Source organism: Atractosteus spatula, chromosome 4 (genome assembly GCF_055471065.1).
Source record: "Atractosteus spatula isolate fAtrSpa1 chromosome 4, fAtrSpa1.hap1, whole genome shotgun sequence".
Taxonomy (NCBI): domain Eukaryota; kingdom Metazoa; phylum Chordata; class Actinopteri; order Semionotiformes; family Lepisosteidae; genus Atractosteus; species Atractosteus spatula.
This window is the reverse complement of record NC_142709.1, coordinates 3,587,572-3,611,103: the sequence shown is the minus strand read 5'-3', so window position 1 is coordinate 3,611,103 and position 23,532 is coordinate 3,587,572. Positions and strand designations below refer to the sequence as shown.

Sequence of the window (23,532 nt, the reverse complement as noted above, 5' to 3'; positions counted from 1 at the left end):
CACAGTGCAAGACAACTCGGAGAAAATGTAGCTTTGTCCCAGAGGCCATAAGCATTGCAAATAATGAGAGTAAAGAGGTTTTATCACTGCGATCTCTGTTGAATAGAGCCCCCTCTGCAAGTGTACATGTACTTTAATACTTTCTTAAATATCTAAAGATCTGAGTATTATTTTATTCTGTAGTATAGGCCAGAGTCCCTGCAATGCATTTGCACTCTGCTACTTTCATAATAATTTTATGGACCTTTGGCCATTTCTATTTTTTTTTCTTAGAGATGTTGTGATACCGTGTTTTTATCCCTTTTATTTGGGATGTGTTGTACAGTATGTTGCTCTGCCTGCTGCTTATATCCCCCCCCCCCGTGAGGACCTTATAAAGTATTTTGAATTGAATTGAATTTCAGGCCATCAACCACTTTGTCAGACGTGTGATTTTTTTTTTCCTGTAAATCTGAAATTTTCTCTGACTGCACCTCTGCAACAGAAACTCCAAGCACAGAGGCTGGGTTTCACGTGCAAAGGCAAATTCCTCTTTATCCCCCAACCTGTCTGAGCAATCTGAATTTGACTGCGGCCTTGAGACCGAAAGAGTCTCAGCTAAACCTGTATGAAAGGTCATCATCACTGTAAGCGTCATACTGTAATCAGATCATCAGCACTGTGTGGTACTTCTGCATTTCTACCTTTATCTCACGCTGCTATGGTAACCCTGCTTTATAAAATGTCTCCCCTCCGCTCTCTGCACTTCAACATGCTTCATGCTTCTACCATTATTTCACTGAGCTTTCAAACTCTTAAGTGGACCACAGTCAATCTTTCTCAGGCAAAGTAATCTAACTGTACTCGAGAATAGATTTTCTTCCTTTCCTCACTTCCACTATCAGATAACTGTCACTCAGGAACGCTGGCTCTTCCACACAAACCTCCGTTTAATTTGCATTTTTTCTTTCTGTTTTACCTACTCTTGTACATCTGTATCGTACAAAGGCACAACAGGTGTGATAAAAAAAAGGCACAAAATGACAAAAAAATGCAGGCTATAACAATGCAGATAATTTTTTAAAAGGAGGCTTCAACTTCTTGAAAGTTTCAGAATGTAGGGGTTGAGAGAGTACACACTACAGTGCCAAAATGGAACAGGCTAGTACTGAGGAACGTCTATATTCACAACCCGTTTTTCAAGCCACTTATAACATTAACCCGAAAGAAATCAATCCCTGTTGCTTCACTATGCAGTAATGTAAGCTCCCAGTGCTCGAAACGTACAAACAAAGAAGGCATGCAAAAATCTTCCTACACAAGGCACAGAGAAGAAAAATATCATTATTGGGTGAAGTTCAAAGGCTAATGTTTCATCTACATTCTGGACAAAATAGTTCCCATTCTGCATCTGTGGAATGTGAATATGAGGCTTCACAGATCTGCAGCAAATATAAAGCTCTCCCACTGGGTCCAGACACAAGCCACAAGCTTTTTACAACAGTAAAACATCCTTTTCCTCTGGGTACACTGGAATCAAATTCAAACACAAGCAGTTTGAATGGCTTAACTGATGAATTACAAAGCAATAACAATTAGAAGACATTTACAACAACCAAAAAAAACTATTTGAAAGGCTGACTCTCCGTTCCTCAGACTGCGGCAGAAGATCACGTCCTGGGCTGCCAGCTCTGTGGAGTTTGACTCCGTATGACCAGAACCCCACTGACGACACTGAGGTGGAGCAGACAACAGATTCAAAGGCGAGACAGTTTCATGCATGAAGCAAATCATTAAACTATGGCACCAAAAAGGGGTCGGTACTGTAAAGGGTAGCTTAATAAAATGGTAGTTAAACATAAAAAACACATGATTAGTGTTCTAATAAAAGTTCATTAAGCACAGAAAAAGGTTTTTAAAGACCTGAATTGTTTAAGTTGTGGAAAAGCACAATTAAAATCAGCATAAAATGTATGTGTGGAAGGACCTACTGTAACTGCAATTGAGGAAAAAACAAGTAAAACAGTTCATGCTATTTCTACAGTACTTACAGGCACACTGACATCCTTGTTTTATCACTGACAAAAGCATATTGTCAGTATATGTAAGGAAAACAGGCCAGTGTTAAGCTCCAGTTTATTTTTCTAGCGCAGTCCAGGGCCAACAGGAAGCTGGCTATTTATGGTTACCCAGTAATAACAGGGTAGGTTTGATATTAAAAACAACAGCTATAAAAAGCCTGCTTTGAGAAAATGAAAACTTCAGTCCCTTTGATGTGCAAGTCAGCCTGAGCAACAGCTGCTGTTTTACGAGAAAATGTCAGTTTTAGTAAAAGTCACCTTAGCCCACTGACAGACTCGCCTGACATGGAGCTTGCAGTTAGCATCTCAAATATGAACAGCGCGTTATGGAGGGATCAAGAAAGAAACCAAACTAAATTAAACAAAACATGAAACGAAACTGAACAGCATTAAGGGCTTCTATAAAAAGGTGCTCGTCACATCTTAGTTTCCTACTGTACATATAGTCTTATTCCTGCTGTTGACAGTGGCTTACAAAGCTATAAACTGCAGCTTGGCGTCTCAATTTTCATTGCAAGAACATTTGTTCTGCGTTTTGCTTTGCATCTATCCTGTAAAGATAAAAAAAGACTTGTGGAACATGAAATGTGGGGAGGTCATTTTTTTTTTTTGCATCTAGAGAAGAATTGAATACAGATGTCCCCACTACAAAGCGGAGTCAAGTGTGCGATGAACGGCACCCCGTAATGAAAAGACAGGAGTGTGCCAGAGCAGCAACAGCTCTGAGGAAGTGCAATAAAAGAGCAGCCAAACTCCCCCCACCAAGTCAGCCACAGGAAAACAGACAGGAGGGGTGTAGGAGCACAGCACCGAATACCAGAGAGCCACAGCTCTAGTTACAGAGGTCTTAACCTTCCCAAGTTGTGCTGTCTAAACCTCTTCACTCTACACGCACAAACAGTGCAGAAACACAAAAGAGGAGAAGAATTTATTTTCGCCCAGGCCTTTAAACGCCTGTACAAAGTATTTTTAAAGGGGTTCCGTTGGATACTGAAACAGCGTCCAGTTGGTGTCTTAAATTTAAAACATTTTTTAAAAAATCTTTATTTAACACAAAAAAAGCCATCATTGCTGAGACTCGGTTATATATTGTAACGCTTACGGCCGTCAGGTACTGTGTAAGAGCCGGCGTACCAGAGCAGGTGACGTCACCGCCCTTCCCTATGATAGCAGGACTACAGCTACTGGGCTGGAAAGAGATCTCTCTTTAGCTCACGGGGCTAGGTCGCTGCAGAGAGACGCGGAAGTCCCGGGTTCGAGCCCCGGACGGTGTGGGGCCGACCTGATGCGGCAAGGGCGCCCGCCGGAGCCCCCGTTGCGTTACAATATATATATTGTGTCAGGTATTCCTTTGGGGGTAAACATCGCTCATTTAGTGGGGAAGGGGGAATGAACAGTTCGCCCAGACAAACTAAGGGCCGCAGCGGTGTCTCTACAGTATTTTAGCTCAATTTATCTTCAGTCAGGCGAAGAGCTGCCGCAGATCGCCAGTTAGCGTGTGAACTGATAGCTGGACAGGACAGGGAGCAACAGCGCTCAAGAAACGGCGAGGAACGATGTCTGCCCAGACAGGAACTTTAAATGACCTGCCTTCCACCCGGTTGAAAGTCCCATCGCATGTCTTTTCCTACAGCACTGCTTCCATATAAACACAGGACTCCGCAACCAAGCGTCTGCTGATCATTCAGCAGTCAGGGAGAAGAAAAATCGAGAAAAACACATGCCTCTTGGACGTATAGCTGCCGCTGTATACAGTACGTTTCAATTACGGTCTCAGCCAGGGACTGTACTTCCAAACTGAGACCGACTTCTACCTCAGTTTACCGAAAGCACTCGTATATTCGGTGTGAGGGACTCTCATCCCTACTGTTAAGAGAGCAGGCGACGAACCAACGAGTGCCGAGGACCCCCGAGTCGGCGAGCGGTACGGAATGAGTTTCTTTAATTAGCTCAAACTGACGTGAAAGGCACGTCTCCGTGTACTAATAAGGAAACAGCTGGAAAACAGGGTTCTGAGCGTCTCCCTGGCAGTAGAGGAACACATTCAGCAAGGATTCTGTGTGATACTGTATATATATATATTTAATTTTCCTATGAATTCAACAGTTTGGAAACCCACGCTGTTCTGAGGGATGTTTTGGTAGCCTTCTTTTGCAGGAGTATTCCTCCCACACTGCTGGGATCCTGCGTAGCATGTGTTTTTGCGGAAAACCTCTTTGTCTTCCCCGCCTCATGGGTCACACTATTAATTTTTTTTAAAAAAATCTCCAAAACACGAGGCTGGAGCACATCACGGTTTCACTTTGCACACCACCTCTTCCCTGTCCTTTCCCACAACCTCTGTGATCCCTCACAGCCCAGGCGCTGCGGACACAGATAAGTTTGACTTGGGCGGAGCGGCTGTCGCTGCAGTATGATGAGCTCATCACAGAAACACGACCACTCTTACTGCCTTCTGCCGCAGGAGAAAGATGACAATTCAAAAAGAAAAGCTGACAAGAATGGCAAAATTATACACACAGACTCCAGTTCAGACTTGAATAAGGGGGAAAAAAACTTGAAAGGTCTATTTTTAGCTGCCTTTGCTTTCCATACATCTGTAAAAATCACATTTAAAAACTCTTGTAAAACGTAGGCTTTTTTTTTTTTACTAACAAGCCATGGTTTACTGTCTGCACCAAGGGAGCCTTATGAATCCTTTCGTAATGATTATTTCTTAGAAGTAAAAATGAGCCCTGCTTCCCAGCAGGGAACAAGACGGAAAAACTGCAGTCGACCTCACTTTAATGTAGCGAACTGATCTCACGGCTGGCAGACACTGTCTTCTGACAGATGTCAGCCACATCCACTCCGTGCGAAGTTTCACAAAGAATCAAGAGCTGACAGGGTGGGTGGGCCATCCACGTTGAGCACTCCACAGACTGAAATGTTACAAAACACTACGGGAAAGACAGCCCAGTATCTCGGGGGGGAGAGAGAGAGAGAAAACAGATCTGAAAATAACTCAATCCCCACAACGAAACGAAAAAGAGCTGCAGAAACAGCAGGGGAAATGAACGGTACGAAAAACTCGTAAAGAGGACGGTTCAAAGCCGTACCTCTGAACTACAAATAAAAAGAGACTATAGCCCCTCGTCTCCAGAGTATTCCGGGGGCTTAACTGATAAACGCTGAGCTCAGCGTTCACGGGTTCGGTGCCGCTCGGTGCAGGTAGGGTGTGATGAATTGGTCAGAGCTCTCTCGGTTCTCAGTGATATAGTTCCCCCCCCCCTCAACCCCCCCGGCCTCCCAGGCACTTGCAGACACGCCGGGGGCTGAGACGTGGACAAGCACACCGCTGGCTACTCCAGAAACCGGGCACGGCATGAGACAAAAATATAAAAATACAATAAAATTCCTGGGACGGTCCCTTGTGTCGGGGGAATAACTGAGTGATAGGAGTCTCACCCCACCTTCTGTCTTCACTTCCACTAACTACTGTGTAATGCTGCTGTCAGGGACAGTTTCCCTTAGATTCAGAGTAAAAATATATATATTTTAAAGAAACGAAGTGTTACAGTCCAGGAGGATCGTTCTTGCGCGTAAAGCCCTGCTAGAGCAGTTCCAGTTTCAGTGCGCTCTCATGCCTGCGCTGAACTCCTTCACCCTTCTGAGGCTGAGTAGCTCATGTTCATCTTCCGAGCCGCAGTACACTGTAACACCTCCCAGCAGAGCGGCGGGCGGAGATGTGGCAACTTCAGGAGTCTGCTCTAGTATTTCCATACTTTTGTCAAGACGCGGTTTCCTTCCAAACCTGTTGACACAGGAGCAAAACTGCTCCTCCGACAGTCGATCCCCCTGCTTGAGTTCATGAGCTCATCGCTAAACCAAGCCTGAAACGTGACGCCGGAGATGTCTTAATTCCGAATGATTTTTATTCACATCACACAAGACAAATGCGTGTAGTTTTCCAAGACACAGCACAGCTGTAACAGAACAGGCACAATCATGCTAGCTCAAGCACAAATGTAACAATTATGTCCTGATCAGACCCACATGCAGCTGAAAAGCACACGGATAAATGTGTCTCATTTTGAAGGGTTGTGTTAACAGGGATTTGAAGCCCTTGAAATTTCACAGTACTGTACTTACTGTATATACCTGTACACACATCCCTTGTTGTAGAAGTACAGTTGGTTACAAACTTTCTGCCCATTGGTGGAAACACTTACTGTACTGTATAAACAACACTAAATTCCCAATGAAGTGCATGTAAAAGTATCTAATTATGGTCATAACTGGACATAAACCAATTGAGTTCAGTTACTGTTCTGATAGATGCAAGTTGTAATGTTTAAATGTATTACAAAACAGTTATGTGGAAAAAGAAAATTAGCAAGATCTCTGTAGTACACATGAAAAGTATTATAAAAAAAATGTGTATTATGTTAGTTAATAAATCTTGTGCAGACAAGATAGAATAAAACCCATAAAAGTAAAATTATCTGGCTGTCTTGGGATACCGACTGACACTGTACATTTATAATCAAAATAAAACAATTCATTGTATAAAATGTTAAAATTCATGGATCAATAAACTTTTTTTTAAATAAAGCATTCAACATATTTATTCAACACCTTTACAGGTATAACTCAATTTCTGTTAGGACAGTTACAGCAACTGTATGTATCCAGTGACATTAAGGATAAAATGGAAGAAATCCTATATGTATGTAGTGTAGCAGTTTTCATAATAGGCCCCTAATTTGCATTTTTTAGTTCTTAAATAAGTGAAAAAATAAATTTACAGAAAACAACAGCGGAGAGGTCTGAAAAATAAAAATGGAAAAATGAGCTACACACTTGGAGCTTGTATTAGTGAAAAACAGGGATGTATACGCAGTCTAAAAAAACAGGGATGTATCCGCATTGTTCGTTTTCATGAGCACTTGTAAGTAAAGTGCCCATTCAACAAGGGATTCAAGTGCTTTAAAATATTTTTTGTTCTTTTCACCAACTGGCATTTGGACTACTCTTCACAAGTGACATATAGAAATCCTTTATACTGGCTGTGGAAAGAGCAACATGCCAAAATGGACACCAGCTAGTTTATTTAAGCCAGTGGTATCCAGTCCTGGACCTGGAGGACCAGGGTTGTCAGCAGGTATTTATCTTGTTTTTAACAGGCCCAGTTAGGCCAACGACCAACTGGTTACACTCACTGGTAGCTGAGACTGAATGAAAATAATAATAACTTTTATTTATAAAGCGCCTTTCCAGAACCCAAGGACAAGGTACATCGTGAATAAAGAAAAAGACCAAAAAAAAGTACAATACAAAGTAAACAAAGAAAAAAATAAGCAGGTACATGCAGGCTTTTACAGGCAATCAGGCACAGACCTTGGTATAAAAGGTAAGTTTTAAGTTTGGATTTGAAGAGAGTTACAGAGGTTGTCTCTCTTAGAGTCTAAGGAAGTCATTCTGTAACACTGGAGTAATGACAGAAAGGACACTGTCTCCGGAGGCCTGTGATTTAGTCCCTGGTACAGTGAGCAGAGGACCAGCCTCAGCAGGAGGGAGGGTGAACATGGAGGAGCTCAGAGATGTATGATGGAGCCAGATGGCTTAGAGCCTTGGAAGTCAGTAACAAGATCTCTTGGTTTTGGCCAGTTTGCTTAGTCATGTCAGAGTAACAGGCAACCAATATCCACGGATACACCAGCCCACCGGGACTTAAGTATCCCTTGTAAAAGTGAACTGAGCGTTGGAGTTTTAACACTGCTCTGTAAAGGATAATACCCAACAGAAAGAGCTGAATCACCCTGTGTACCCACAGAGGCAGCCTAGGCGACACCCTGGCTGGGCACCAGATTTCGTTAGCAATTTTGCTCCTGATCCAAAATGGGTTTGCTTGAAAGACACTGCACAGCTCTGACGAGGCACGTGTACAGTAGTATGTAGTCTAAAGGTAACACAGACCCCTTCTCCCTTAACAAGAAGGAGCAAATAAATCATGAATCATGACTAAATTGTGTTTTATACAGTATTTACACAAATCTGTGTTTTCCCAAACAACCACCCAGATAAGTTCCAGCACCTACAGTATCAGCTACACCAAGGCTAATCCTCAGATACCCCAGGCAGTTCTTCATACAGTAGCTGAGAATCTTTATCCCTTACCTTAGGACTGGTGAAGTCTAATTAAATCAAGGCACATTTCTGACAGCTTTGTGCTCCCAGGGCACTCTGCAAGGTTTTCAACAAACTGAAAGTCTTTAAGCAAATGCTGTCCGTGTTGCTTTTGATATACCCCAGCCAGTCCAGCTTTACCATAATTCATTGTTTTCTTCTGGAGCAGGTTTGAACTTAAAATGCAGAATTCTGCATACAGAACCACTTGACTAAAATGTGTTCAGAGAATATATTTTAATACACGATAAAGAGCATGTAGTGGGACCGCTGGCACATAATGACTGTCCTGGCTCTCGCAGGTGAAGGTACTTCAGCAGTGGATGGGCTGAGCCCTTCCTGTGCGTAAAGGCAGTCGAGAGTTTGTGGGAACAAAGGCACTACATAAATTCAAGGAATTATTATTAAACATGACAAGAGAATTTCATAGTCATCCCATTAAACCACAAAATGTTAAAGAATAGATTTTAACTTGTAGATTATTACTTTCATAAGATATCTAACAGTTTCATTCATTTCTTTTAATTTCCAGAAAGCTGTAGCTCAGTCAAATGGATGTTCCCAGCGGATACTGTATGAGAAAACATACAGCACTCAAAGTGCTTTAAAGCCAGAATTTTCAATGTGTTTATATGTATGATGGAAACATGAAACTTACACACAGTGAGAGAAACATATTTATTTCTGCTCCTAGACTATTATGGTGATGTACTGTATTGAGGCCTGTGGACTTCAGCTTTTGAAACTGTTAGGCGTGCAAAAGGAAAAACAATCTTTTATAAGCTGCAGCTTAGTGCTTTTCACTTTGTTCTCAAACACAGTGCCAGGAAGTGTCACCTCCCCCTTTTCATTGTCTGGGAGCACAGCAGCACAAAACACTTCCTCTCTTCAGCAAACCCCAAGTCAGGCTGTCGAAGGAGCTCCTGCCATAGCAGATCTGCCTTCCTGTAGCTACACAGCTTTTCTAAATCAGCATCCTTGATTGAACAGCAACTTAAACACCAGTGTTCCAGTATTTAACAACACACTCAGCCCATTCACAACTGGTGTTTTTAAACAGGCAGCTAATTATCTCACTTCTCTGGCTACACCAGCGGGCCGCCTGATGCTTTTCTCTCTTCTGTTTGTAAATCAAAACAAAGGAGTGAGATTTGACAAAACTCCCCGATATGGAAGAGGAAAGGGCTTTGAGCCGAGGCGTCTATCTTAAAAGGCATGTAACCCTTTCACAATGTGGATCAAAAGAAACAAAGTATTTTCATGCTTTGCGAAATTGTAGATGTTGTGATAAGGAGTCAAAACAGCATTCTGAAGCTTTGTCCCTCATATCACAAGTTGTGCTCTGGTTTCACGCATAAAAAGTAAAATAACATCACTCAGAGCTGTTGAAGCAGATGTAAACACATAATTTGCTTCAAATCCTAAATGGAACCAAACAGAGCAAAGACACAAGCCCCTACCATGCTGAAGTTCCTTTTTTCATTGATACGCCATTTATCAGCTGATGAGTGCTTTTGTTTTCTAAGTACAGTGCAGCCCCAGTCTGGGCCTCAGTTTATCTTAATTAAGGATTAGTCATGCGGTTGTGCAGCGTATCAAAGCCATCTTGGAACACTGCTCCAGTTTGTTTATGATGCAGGAATGCTATAAGCGAAGGCACCGTCTTTGTGAGAAGTCATATCTTACACAAACAAATGACAGAAACGTTATACGGTTCAAAAGAAATGCAATGCTCTTATCTGGGAGAGCTAAATATGGTGAGCAAACTAAATGAATATCCACTGCTGGGCAACTCTTCAATGCCCCCCCAAAAAACTCCTGGAGACTGTTGTAATTAACGAGGATCATAAGAACTTGCATGACTTCCCTTCAATAATCGTTCTTTTATAGTACATGCAATTAGAACTAACACCACCCTTGTCTCCAAACACCGACAGCACACCACAGTCATAGAACAAGATGGCATGCTCAGAATTCACACCACACCAAGAGGAATAGAATGACTTCCTGTGTAATGCATTCCTACGGTCTGCTTTGCCAGAGTTTCATGCATGGACAATATCCCAAACCAAATAAAAAAGGAAAGGATAAGGTACTTTTCAGGCAGACAGGCATCTTTGCCAATAGAATTTAATTTCTTTTATGCAAATTGCCAGTTTCTCAGTAAAACGGATATAGCAATTCAACTGAAACAATGTAATGCTGTACAGCACAAAAGGTAGTATCCAAATAAAAGGAACAAGTTGAGATCAATTCCACACAGAACAGCAGAATGAAGAAACAGACACTGCTTTGAGCCAACACATGCTATCACAGCCTCCCACTCTAATTTACCCAAATAATGTACAATTAATCTGGTTGATTATCCATCTGCACTGGGCAGAACGTACAGCTGAGTCCACTTTACTGCTTATGTTTTGATTTTTTACTCTTAATAAAAATTGCTGACTAATGTACAACAAAAAATGTTTAGAAAGAAAACTAGAAGCTGGCAGCTGTACAGTTGTTTCAAATGTACTCATACACTTGTAGACTGTAATGAAAAAACTTCATGTAATTATTCAAATAATTATGTAACTCAAGGATAGTATTTAAGGGCTACCAGAGAGGAGCTTTGTTTCTTTAATGTTCTTTAGCACAAACTTTTGCGTTTATTTTTTTAAAGGAAATTATTACATAAACTCTCCACCACTGAAACACACAATGTTTCTCACAAGCCCTTTCAAATCGGTGTTCCTTTGATCAACAGCTGACAGAAACCACTGGAGCTGAAGAACAGTGTTGAATCAAGAAGGAGAGAAATCTTTAGAGTTCAGCTCAGAAAAACACAAAGAACAATCCCACATTTGAAGGCTTCCAGACAAGTCCCTACAGTATGTACGTACTTTGACAGTGTGAGTGAACTTCAAGTAAACTACAAGGGTACCAACCACACTCTTATAAACACCAGGATTTAGTGGTATGGGACATGGATCAAAGCCAAAGAAAGAGAAATATCTGCCGGCCGGCCATTTTGGTTTGAGCAGATTCACATACTGTATATACGTCTTGCTGGGACCAGGGACAAGTCTTTAAGTCTGAAGTCTCTCGATGTGTTGTCTTCAGGACGGTTTAACAACCGCTGACCCGCCAACTGCCTTAAACCCATGACAAAAGCACAGCTAAATGAGAGGCTTTTGTTAACAGGGTCCGCTCACCATGGCCCTTGAGCTTGCCCAAGCAGTAGGTCACAGTTCTGTACGACAGCGTGTTTGCCGGATCTCGAAGGAAACCTAACCGGGACAACCGAGCTGCAGAAGACCCTGAACAGGGTGAGTGTGACAGTGGGCGGACTATAAACACACCGCTGGGCAGAGAGAGTCTTTAACTCGGCAAAGTACAAACACACCGCGCGGCGTTTATCAAGGAGCTTCAAGCATTTACATTTATGACAGAAGAATCACAGCCCTGCAGTAATTTTATCTTTACATGCAGGGCATTTTCCAGTGTGTTTTTTTTAGTTCCTCGTTCAGATGGCTAAAAAAGGAAAAGGTTAAGACCCTAAAGCAAACACCCACTAGGTAAAGACAGCAGGGGGCTTCATAACTGAGAACAGCCTCTTCCGTAAGAACGTGATTATATATATATAATACTGCCTATTGGCAGGACATGAAATCCACAAGACCTTTACTCTTTTTGTTCTCCCTTTTAATCAAGGCCTGGGTTAAGAAGAACCAATGTCCACTTCAGACACACCAGCTGTCGAAAAGAAAAGCACCTAGGTGTGCCTGGGTTTTTGTTTCGAGTCTGGGTGAAAGTGATTCACTGGTCATCACTGACGCCAGGGCAAAGGGCTCTCTGTCCAGTGCAGGAAGATCCAGGAAGACCGCCGTTAACATGTCACACGAGAGAAGGGAATCGCTTTATCGTCGGGCTCACTTCATCTGAAAACACGTTTGCATGCAGATTCAAATTACAGAAATTTAAAGCACTACCCAAAAACAGCTAACCTAAAAAAATATAAACATTTTTTTTTATTCACAACAAAATACCAAAAGTAATTTTAAAAATCCAATTACAATATAAAACGTTATGTGTTATTTTTTTCAGTTTTGCCCGCGTAGTATCACACAGCAGTAGTGCTTTTGTAAGGAAAAAGCAGATGCGACAAACTCAGTAGGCTTCTGCCTCTGACTGATTAGTGAGCTGCACCCAGAAGCACGATCCCCAGGATGAACACGTACTACATGCTTTGAGTTTGTCAGATCCTCATTGGCAACGCTTCCCTTAGTCAGAAGTGCCTCGGCCTGTCCCTTGACAAGGCCTTCTTCCTTACTGGACTCTAAGCACCCCTCCAGTCCCTGCCAGAGCGAGGTGTGCTGGCATTTCACCAGCACTGGGCCTGCAGCTTCGGGGAAATACAGAGAGATGCCACCAGGCCCAGTCAGGAGGCGTCAGGAACAAGGCAGAGCTGCCCGGGCACTAACACCACCGCAGCACAGAAAGATCAAAACAGTGCGATTCATATTCCAGCTACTTCTCCAGTACCATGGAGCACAGCCACTTAAGCCTGCAGTTCTAAATGAATCTAAATTAATTTAACTGACCCAAACAAGCAAAAGTAGATGAAAAAATATTACTGTGCTTATAACAGCGAATCAGATAACCTATTTCTTTTGTCTATAAATGAATCTCAAGCCACGTAATTAACATAAATACTTCCTTGTTCCTGCAGCGCATGTGGTACAGTACCCTATCATGCTTAATTTAACAGTCTGCTACCATATCTGCTTCACCCATAAATGTCTATTACATGAAGTCAAAACTGCTCACCATTCCTTCTGCTTCACACAGGGGACATACAATTCCCAGCGGGCATATTTCTGCAACAAATGCCGTGGTGTTTGGGAATGGAAATGCTTCTGCGGTATGCAAGCTACCGTGGGCCATCATGGGAAAATGTCTTTCGTCTCTTATCAACAGCAGTAAAAACTGCACTGCTGAAATGAGATACGTGTGTCAAGGCCACAGGCTACCCCCCTTTCCAAACGATTGCAGAGTGTGTTACCTGCACTGTCAGAGCTTCAGTGCAGTCTGGTTTTCTCTGTGCTCTGCCCCGAACTCAAGATCAAGAGTTACAGCATCTTCAGCTCACCAGGATGAAAGCTTGGTTTGTCCAAATACGTCATGTTGTTTTGCTCCCTAAGAGCCTAGTACAATATGGAGGATTACTACGATAAATTTGCTTTCAGAAAAGAAGTTTACTCCTGATCAGAAAAGATTAATGCAGCCCCACAACAGTGCTCTGCACCAAGGCTGTTGATCATGCCCGACAGGCCTGAATGAAGTTTTTTTGTCTGACAGGTCTTTGACAAACAGAAAGCTGCAAACCACTCTACTCCATCATTTCACAAACAAGACCAGACAAAAAAAAAAATAAAGAAGACATTTACTTTTAACAGCAGGTACAAACTGATCTCCTTAGATATCGAATGTGGCAGGAAATAGCACAGGCTCGGGGCAAGCAGTGGCACAAAACCAGACACCAACACAAAAACAATCAGACACAGGGCTGTACACTACAGCACTGCTCACACCTCGTTAACCTGAACTGTTACGCTACTGTCTTCTCTTTCTGCTAAAAGCGTGTTCCTACTGCGGGGCTGAGGAGAATATTCCAGATGTGATCGCGAGTGAACTCATCCAGCAGTACAATCAGCAGTCACGCCCGCAGTGGTCTAAGGAGATACTGTGTGCCACACAGTGGTATGAAGTGTCAGCCTTCGCCTTCCCCTGCCCTGTGCAGCTCAATCCCCACGCCGCTCTTCATCTGCAAATGACAGCTTTCCTTCGCAGCGGCAACTCTGACTTCTTTGGGAAAACGCTTCTAAGCGAGAGAGACCACACCAAACACTTGTTTCACATGCTACCCACTAGCTCCAGTAGGAGTGTTTTAATTATTTATCAATAATTTAATATTTATAAATTCAAAGTTTTTTTTATAAATTATTAGTATCATACATATATACAGTATAAGAAAAGTTACAAACAAGAGAAAGCCATCAAACCCGACTATATTAAATGGTTGCTAACAGCTAAGCGATCTGACAGTCTTAGTCATGCCCTCATGGGGGGCAGCTTGTTCCAGACTCCTACAACCCTTTATGTAAAGAAGTGCCTCCTGTCTTCAGTTCTAAATACACGTCCATCTAGTTTCTACTGCTGTCCTGTGGCTCACACTTACACGTAATCACCTCCCATTTCAACACCCTGTGTGAGGGTATGTATGCCAAACACATACATACTGTATGATTATTTTAACTCCACCATTCACAGTCTGTCAGCAGCTCTTGCAGTCTGTGTGTTAACAGCTGCAAGCAGGAATCAAGGAACAAAGAAACACCTTAAAAGTAGTGTATTCAGCACTTAATTTATTAACTGCACCTCCCCTTGATGGAGACTGTTCAGTGAGGGAAAGACTGTGCTGAAATGGGGGCAAATGGCAAAAAGCAAGGATTCTTTCTGTGAGGACGTGTACTTCTGCCAAGTGTAAAATTAGCAGCGCTCTGTGTCTAGAGAATGGCAGAGTGTCCCCACACGGTTAGGGCTGCCCTAGATACAGTGCGTTTACTTCTCATCTGGAAAACTTTACCTTACCGCTCTTGTGTAAACTACAGTACTCCTGCTCACAAAACCTACTTTTCTCAGGCCTGAAACCTCTCCAAATTTTAAAGCAGCTCTGTTCCTGCTTAAAAGGAGGGTGACCGTTTACATCGAGGCACTGTAAGATGGACACAGAAATGGGACACAGAGAGGCGGGGTTTTGACTTTGAGGAGCAGTTTTTACAAATACACAGATAGAGTCTTGGCTGGCCACAAAGGCCCCTTTGTCTGCCAGAAAGCAGCATGCTTGGTCACCATTTAGCAATTCTTCCCTTATTACTTATTTGAATTGTAAACACAAAGATAAACTCATGTAGTCGCAGAAATGCACCGACTGTACCTACGCATTGACAACACACGAACCATACGTACAGCACCTCAAATTTAAGGAAACCACAGAAGTGGTTCTAAGGTGCAGTAGGTGTGTAGAAGCAAGCAATATTAATGAAATAGGCCCTAAAGTGTTTTTGTTTTAGAAAAATGCTCAAAAAATGTACATCAGGTAGAGCAAGAAATCAGCAGGTGGTCACTGATATGAAAGCCCCTTCCTCAGAGCTTCTGGCATACAGTGCACAACAGAAGCCCTAATACTCACTTCTTCCTCAGGTTTCCCACATTGCTGTTTGGCAACCATTTACAGAAGCTGCTGCAGCTCGGAGCTCAGATTTCAGGGTTGAGCGAGAGGGTCAGTGTGTTTGGGCACGCGGGTTACTGGGCTGTGGCCCCGGCGGACGGTCGCCCACCACTTCAAGGCTGCCCGTGCATTATTCGCATGCCTTTGCTGTCGCACAGTCCCACAAGGATGCCTGGCCAAGGGTGGACAGATTCCGAAGAGCAGCCTCAAGTGGTTGAAACGGAGCCAAAAATAACCCCTTCCTGCTCTTTCCAGCGTCGGTAGAGAAAGTGGGAGGAGGTGCAGCAGTTTCCTGCTCTGAAGCTCGGGCCTGCGATGCAGTTAGCCAGCGTACAGGAGACTGCCTCAAGCCTCAGCATGCACACATCGAGGTTCAGCAACAGGCAGACCCTGAGCAGGGTAAACTGAGAGCTGCCATGTCTTCCCCTCTCCACTTTAGCATTATACTAATCAAAAGCAGGACAGGCAGTATCTATTGGTATAACTTCAAAGCTCCACTGCATTTCTCTTTGGGTGCTGAGTTTATCTGGTTTGTCTGTATTGCAAGCCAGTGTAGAACTTACAGTATCTTAAAACCGCTTCGGAGAGGCATTCTAAATACTGTACGTACGTCTAACAAAATTCCCCCTTGCGAGGCCTTACGAGCTCGACCGTCAATCCGATTGGTCCTTCACGTATTTTGAAGTTTGAAAAAGCTGAAAAAGCCAGAATAATCAAGGTTATCTTCCTTTCCAAACTGTGCTCTCTCAAAGTGAATGTTGCTAATGAAGAACATTCTAAACAGCTTGATGCACAGCCTTTGTAAGTTCATGGCTGTGTGGTATATTAGAACGAGTGAAGAATCAAACACTTTAAAAGCGCCCTGGGTTTGATGCTGAGAGCCATAAACAGTAGGTCCATCTTACTTAGAAAAAAATACTTTTAATGCCAGCAAAGTAACCCATCTAGACCTAACCAGTCCATTCATTAGGAGCGTTTATTTTCACTGCTGCTTTAATCAGAACCAAGTTTCCTGCAGGATCCTTTCAGAAACAAATCATAGCTGTGGCAGAGCTCAGATTCACAATGGAAAATCTGCTTCAGTCTCCTAAAGACCTAAAACTGAGACAAAAACTCACCTTTCAGATGGACGGTGACCCCAAATCACAAGGCCAAATCTACTGTGTGGAGTGGCTTAACAAGAAGACAGCAAATGTGCTTGAATAGCTCAGTTAAAATCCTGCACGAACACTCTCAGAGTAAGTTGGTTATTTCTAATTCTACTGGAGAACCTTAACTGTATGCAAATCAGCAAGAGATTTCTGACAGGAGAAGAGAAGTTGCAGTCATCCCTTATTAGCAACTTTAATTTTTTAATTCCAAGAATTGAAGACTAGAAAGTCCTTTGCTGATCTCAATCTTGTGTGGAACATGCAGACAGAACAGCTTGTGGAAGACTTCAACATTGCAGTCCTATACAACCATAACCCTTCTCGTATACCGTATGTTGCTCAAATGCAGGCTGCGAAACCCACTCTCCCACAGATGAGCTAATGGTAAAGAGTCCATCCCCATTACATACAGTAGCTCTGTAGGTGGAATAACGACCAGCACATTAGCTCTAGTAAAAATAATATGAGCGTAGCAGAACAATTTCACGGTCAGAGTTGAAAAATGAAAAAATGGTTCAATGTAATGAACACAGAGAACCTCTTCGTTGACAGGGGCATGAAACATGTTGTTAATGGTGACACAATGGGCAAGCTTTCTAGACAGTTATTTTGAGCCATTCATAATCCCAAATTACTGCACAATATAGCCACCATTTGGATTAACTGGAATTTGATGTCCACATATCATGTGGCAGTGGTCTGAACTACACTGTGAACGTGAGATAATGTACAGTACAAGACTGCCATTGTTCTGTTGCACTGTGCGGTGAATACAATCTTAAAAACTGGAAATGTTACATTCGGCAGATGGAAATTATAAGAGCTTCCTGTGTACCCTATGTCAAGCATGGTGTACTTGTGCAATAGCAGAGGGGGGGTACATTTTCTAAGCCAGAAAATATTCTGAAGGGAGTCTCGGCAACTAATGCTCTCTGACAACTCCTGTGTTACTCCTAGAAGCCAGCTATTTCAGAGATCTGCATTGTTTTTATAACACTATCTTAGTTATACCTTATTCATCTGTCATAACACATTTCTAGTTCTATGATCATAAACTTTTTTTCCTCTCTTTCAACTAATTTCTTAATCATGTGAATCAGTACTGTGACGTGGCCCATTAATATGCTGGGAGCCTCTGACTCCACCTTCATGTGCTCAAACACCTTTAAATAATGAGGTTAATTGTCTATAGAAAGCAATTTCCCTTCCTCTCATTAGTAATTACAGGTGAGTACAGTATGTGCACACAATTAGGGAATGAACTGATCTCATACCACCCTTGATAACAGCATCTCATGAAAAATCAAGAAACTTTGCCCGTGTGATTTATCCGCATCTGATATGTCGATGGTGACACATTTTCACACTCATAAACGCCACACAGCATCAGTCAAAGGGAGCTTCATACTCGACAGTCATAAATTCACGAAGCTGGGATCATGCGACGAACAGGGTCCAGTTCAGCTTGTCTACAGCTGGAAACAGGAAGCTTTTTACTTTCCCTTGCAGTGCAAAGCCGTCTCACCCCTGCATCCCAGCTAATTCCAGGGAACAGCGGGTAAAAAAAAAGCACTGTTACTGCAGGGCTAGACGAAAAGGCCACACTGTACAGGAGAAGGGGGTGCTCAATTTTTTTGCTCATGCTGTATTGATTTAAAAAACTCTTCCTGTACTTCAAATAATAAAAATGAAAATTACAAATAGATGGCTTTTGTCATTGGTTTCCCTCGGTGTGTGTGTGCCAGTGTGACTTTTAAAGACATCTAGCATGCTTTTCAAATAAGCCTTAGCTAAGGATCAAACATATCTCCCTCACTCATATGTCCCTCAAACATATGTCCCTCAAACTCATATGTCCCTTGCTCATATGTCCCTCAAACTCATATGTCCCACAAACATATGTCCCTCAAACTCATATGTCCCACAAACATATGTCCCTCACCACAAAATTTTTCAGTCCAGACAGCACGCAGATCTCTGAGATACAATGGTGCGGTCATGAACCAATATACACTTGATCTAATGAGAAAAAGGAAATGCCTAAATAGAAAAGAAGACAAAGAGACAAGTCATTTATATTGAACCTAAATAGGTTGTCTCTTTCAATGTAGTGGCAGGCTCAAACAGGCATTCCACGCTGCTGTGAAGTGATACGGCAAGCCAACACATATGAAAAAAAGTTAGAATACAAGTTTCCCAGGAGTGTGAAATATATCTCATATCAATGCCAGAAGCCTGGCATAAACATACATCTATCAATAATAATAAATAATATTAAATATAATAACAATATCCTTACACTTACATAGCGCTTTTCTGGACACTCCACTCAGAGCACTTTACAGGTAATGGGGATCCCCTCCACCACCACCAGTGTGCAGCCCCACCTGGATGATGTGCCAGAACGCTCCTCACACACCAGCTCTCAGTGGGGAGGAGAGCAGATAGAACACCTTAGTAACATGGCTGCAGGTATCAATGGGATAGATTCCTAGTTCGGAAATATTCCATCAGAAAAGAGCTCATAAAAGAGTTCAGTATCAGCATTCTACATTTGATTAAAATGATCAATTAAAAATATGTCTTTGTAATTAAACAAAATGGGACATCATTGGAAGGGTGTGAATACTTTTGCAAAGCTTTGAACACAGTATATACACCAGCAATAATTTGTTACAAATTAATGCCCTATCGGGTGTCAAACTGAAAATAAAAGATCTAAGAAGTCCAGACTTGTTTTTATCTCACCTGGAAATGACAGCTGCCCAATTTCCACATTTGTGAAAGAAATACAGTCTGTGTCCAGACTGAATCACATTACCTTTTCTAAAAAATTTCCCGTTCAAGCTCTGATTGCCAATTAGGAGGCGGAAGTATTGACACACAGCAAAAATACTTGAATATACATGTCGCTTCTAAGACAGAAGCATCACACACATATTATGGGTGAATTTCCAGTTAACACTTTCCAGAAATGAACTAGACCATTGTTACACAAAACAATAACTAAGAACGCGACTAGCTTCAACATTTTTAATAGGTTAATTCAAGCAATTTCATCTTGTTGTCCTAGAAGTGGGAGGCACTTAAAGTTAAATGGGTTAATACCTGCTCACCATAGTGGACATATCTCCCTCTAAACAGAGTACACTGACCAACAGGGCGGAAGACCCAGTTACAGCACCTGCCTGAGGCCTCATGGTTCAGTCAAGTCACAGATCAGCAAGGGAGTTCGTCACTGCACACACTTCTCTCTTGACAATGCAGTATCCAGCCTGGCCCCACCCTGTAGTCTCTGCATCACACTCGGTCACTTCCATTCAGCCATTCAAACCACATTCTCCAACTCAGGGGCGCGGGGGAGCCGGAGCCCATCAAGGCAAACAACAGGCAGGAGGCAGGGTACGCCCTGGACAGGACGCCAGTCCATCGCAGGGCAGACACAAACACACAGACAGACACACACACACACACACACCAGAGCCAGTCTTCCCAGAAGCCAACTAACCCACCAGCATGTCTCCGGACTGTGGGAGGAAACCGGAGCGCCCGGAGGAAACCCACGTGAACACGGGGAGAACATACAGACTCCAAACTCCTGATCAGGAACTGAACCCAGGGTCCCAGCGCTGTAAGGCTGCAGTGCTAACCACTGCACCACTGTGCTGCCTCTCATTCCCTTCCATCCGCAGGCAGAAAACGACACTTGTGTGACTGACCCTGGAGCACAAGACACCTTGGAGACAGACAGACGGACAGACAGACAGACAGACAGACAGACAGGCTTCTGGCCACAAGCTGGATAACAGAGAGATTCAACTTAAATACAGAGAGTCTCTGATTATCCCGGTTCTGGGATGCACGATCACATCCCGAGAATCACTTACGCTGCATGTCAGGTTAACACGCGTGTAAGTCACATTCACCTGCTCACTGTGGACTTAGCACTAAAGATTCATGTGACAGTGCCTTTTTCACTAGCCAGGGGGTTTTCTTTGGCATGTTTATCTATTCACTTGGTTCCTGTAAACAAGTCAGGGAGAAAACAGAAGTAAAACCTAACTCAACAATACAGGTGGTTTCCATTAACCTGGATACAAACACAACTTACAACACTATACCCTGTTAATGCAGTCTGACACACAATTGGCCTGTAATCTCTTGCTTTCCTACTGGTAAGGTGTGCTGGTGGGCAGGAACTGGGAAATCTCATATGTCTGTGACAGGGATGACAGCCTCACTTCAGACTGGACATGAAGCAACATCTCCCCACTTCAGTCCTCCAAGGGGACCCTGGACCATCTGAACTGGACAATGTCTGTGGTGTACAAGGTGAAACCTTCTATTTCTTTTGCAAACAAAGGGTGTACCAGATATGCACATGTGTCCCATTCCTGCAACTAAAGTGCTCCACTGCTTGGAAATGAAAATTAAAAGACACAGAAATCACACCCACACACCACCAAAACAGAACCCCCCTCCTTTCCTCCATAAATTCTGTAAAACTTCCCAAAGCACGCTGCTGTATTAACGGCTATATAGACCGGCGTATTAACGATAATTCATTTGGCTAAAGCTTTCATACAAAGTGACTTATATCTGCACCCACTTATACTGCAGGGCTACAGTTCCTGAAGCTGTGTGAGTACAGTATTTTGGCATACACGGTGCAACGGGGGTGCCCCACCCGCCACAACAAACCAGCCTTCCTGTTACACGAGTCCCCGGGTGGTTCTTCAGCTGCTATAAAGTGAAGTACGTCGACGCTTGCACAGTCAAGATGAGTGTATGTCTGAGTCATTTTGCACTAAACGCCAGCGGGTTTGCGCTCTCAGGACAAGCACGGCGAGGGACTTCACTACTGCCCCGGAGTTTGTGGTTGTCTCTGCGGCTTGCTGGCCGGGTCACTTGATGCACCTAGATGTTCACCTCCTCTCCTGTTGAAGGAGGAGTACAGTAAGTACTGTACAGCAGCCCCGTGTAGCAGAGCGAAGTGTTTCCGCTACGCCAAAGGCTGAGGACTTTCCTAGCTGATACTGCTCCTCTTCATACTGCTCCTTTTAAAATAACACTCGCGCTGTGAACGACTGCCACGGAAATCGTGTTCTTGAAAGAAGAACTGTCCTCGGTCAGCCACAGCAGAGCCCGCGTTTGCGAGATGCGGTTCCTTCCAAAGAGAAACCCGAAAATTACGAGCGGCCACGTTAGCTACATTGTCAACTGGGCTATCAAGGAAATGTACGAAAATAATAACTTTTTAAAACGCTCCCCCTCCCCCGCCCCGATTACTACAAATACAAGCTATTTACATTAAAGGGCTTGTGTTACAGTATAGTGGTCAAAAGAATAAAATGAACAGGAAAAAAAGTATATATTAATTCAACTGCATAAAAATATAAAACTAGATTGCTTAAAAAAAACTGTGGTGATATTGTGATGTGTGAAACTGATAATTGGTCCTTTCTGGGAATTCACAGGGAAATTCCAGGACATCCTGTACACTATCACTTCCACTTCTCCTAAGTGATGGCGTTCAATCTAACCTGTTATCCCATTACTGCATAACTAAATCACGAAAAGCAAGAAAACATCGTTTGATTCCAACTCATGAACACTACTTTCCTAGAGAAACTACAAACTTGGAGAACCGTAGCACTGTCCACAGCTAATGTCCTTCGCACATACCGTGATGCAGTCTCACAGCCCTACAGTAAGAGAGTACATACACTAACAGTGAAGCATTAATCATCAACACCCTCTGAAATTCTGCACTCTGAAATTATCAATTATCTGTAAAAAAACAACTAAGGAAGGTAATTAAAAAAACCCGACGTGTAGCCCTTCAAGACTTTCAGCAAATACCACGCAGTAGTTTGGGAAGCTCCGTCACTAACGGGAGTAGAACTCGGCTTACGGACAGCAGACGCATTACGCGCCGGGCTTGGCGGTGGAGAAGGTGCGCCTGTGCCTTACCTGCCTGCACCGTGTCGGACAGATCGTGGTTCAGAGCGCTCCTGGGGAACTCTTTCAGTTTTCTGCCGCTGAGATTCAAGACCCCGGAGTTCGCCGCCTCCTCCAAAGTCCTTTCCAGACCCCGATTGAGCGGCATGTTGTGATACCCCACACCACTGACATTACCTTGAGCCAAACCAGAAGCGAGCTGGGAATGGGGCTGGGAATCCGATCCCGGCGTCGCCATTTTTTTTGCCCCTTCCTTTATATTAAATGTAACGCACTGTATACAGTATTTGTATCCAGCAATAACTGACACGGAGACTACAACTGCTTGCGAATTTCCTCTCCAAGTGCCTGCCAGCCCACTGCGGCTGCGCCTCTACTGTACGACGCTGAAGTCCAGCCAAGGAGGGGGGGGGAAAGGCAGCAAAATTGTGCGAAATCTGCTCCGTCTGCTGGTCGCTCCCTCTTACTACATGTTTCATCCGTCTACGCTGAGAAGGTAGTGGTAAAGGCTGTAACGTCAAACAACGCGGCGCAGCGCCAAACCCAAGATGCGGGTGGATCTGGACCACACCGAAAGGGAGCATAAAATACACCTGTGCATCTTCGTATCCCAGTATCCCCACTCCTATCCAGTTGCAGCTTGAAGAACGAGCAAATAAGTGATACTGATAGTCTTGTTCTGGCCTCAGTGTAGCCTTTTGCGTCTGTTTATTGGTGCCGAGATCTTGAATCCGTATATGAAATGATATTTAAGACTCAAGTCGAGAGTCAAGGACATACGAAATAAGTCGATTACATTGCGAATGGTTATATCTTATGCTTCAGCATCATTGCCATCTTTTCTCAGTAGTTCAAGCAGGGAGCTGCGTCAGCATGCCTAGGCTGCAAAGGAACAAGGAAAGGTTTATTCCCTGCC

General features: G+C 43.3%; 1 protein-coding gene across 3 annotated transcripts in view; it reads right to left on the bottom strand.

Moving 5' to 3' along the window:
• The window catches only part of lrch1 (leucine-rich repeats and calponin homology (CH) domain containing 1), an 82,688-nt gene extending 59,709 nt beyond the window's left edge, over positions 1 to 22,979 (bottom strand). For all 3 annotated transcript variants that reach the window (XM_088913051.1, XM_088913052.1, XM_088913053.1), the window contains exon 1: positions 22,629 to 22,979. In XM_088913051.1, the coding sequence (XP_088769177.1) occupies positions 22,629 to 22,854 (226 nt within the window). In that variant the 5' untranslated portion in view covers positions 22,855 to 22,979. The remainder of the gene's footprint in view (positions 1 to 22,628) is intronic.
• Between the last annotated feature and the right edge of the window lie 553 nt (positions 22,980 to 23,532).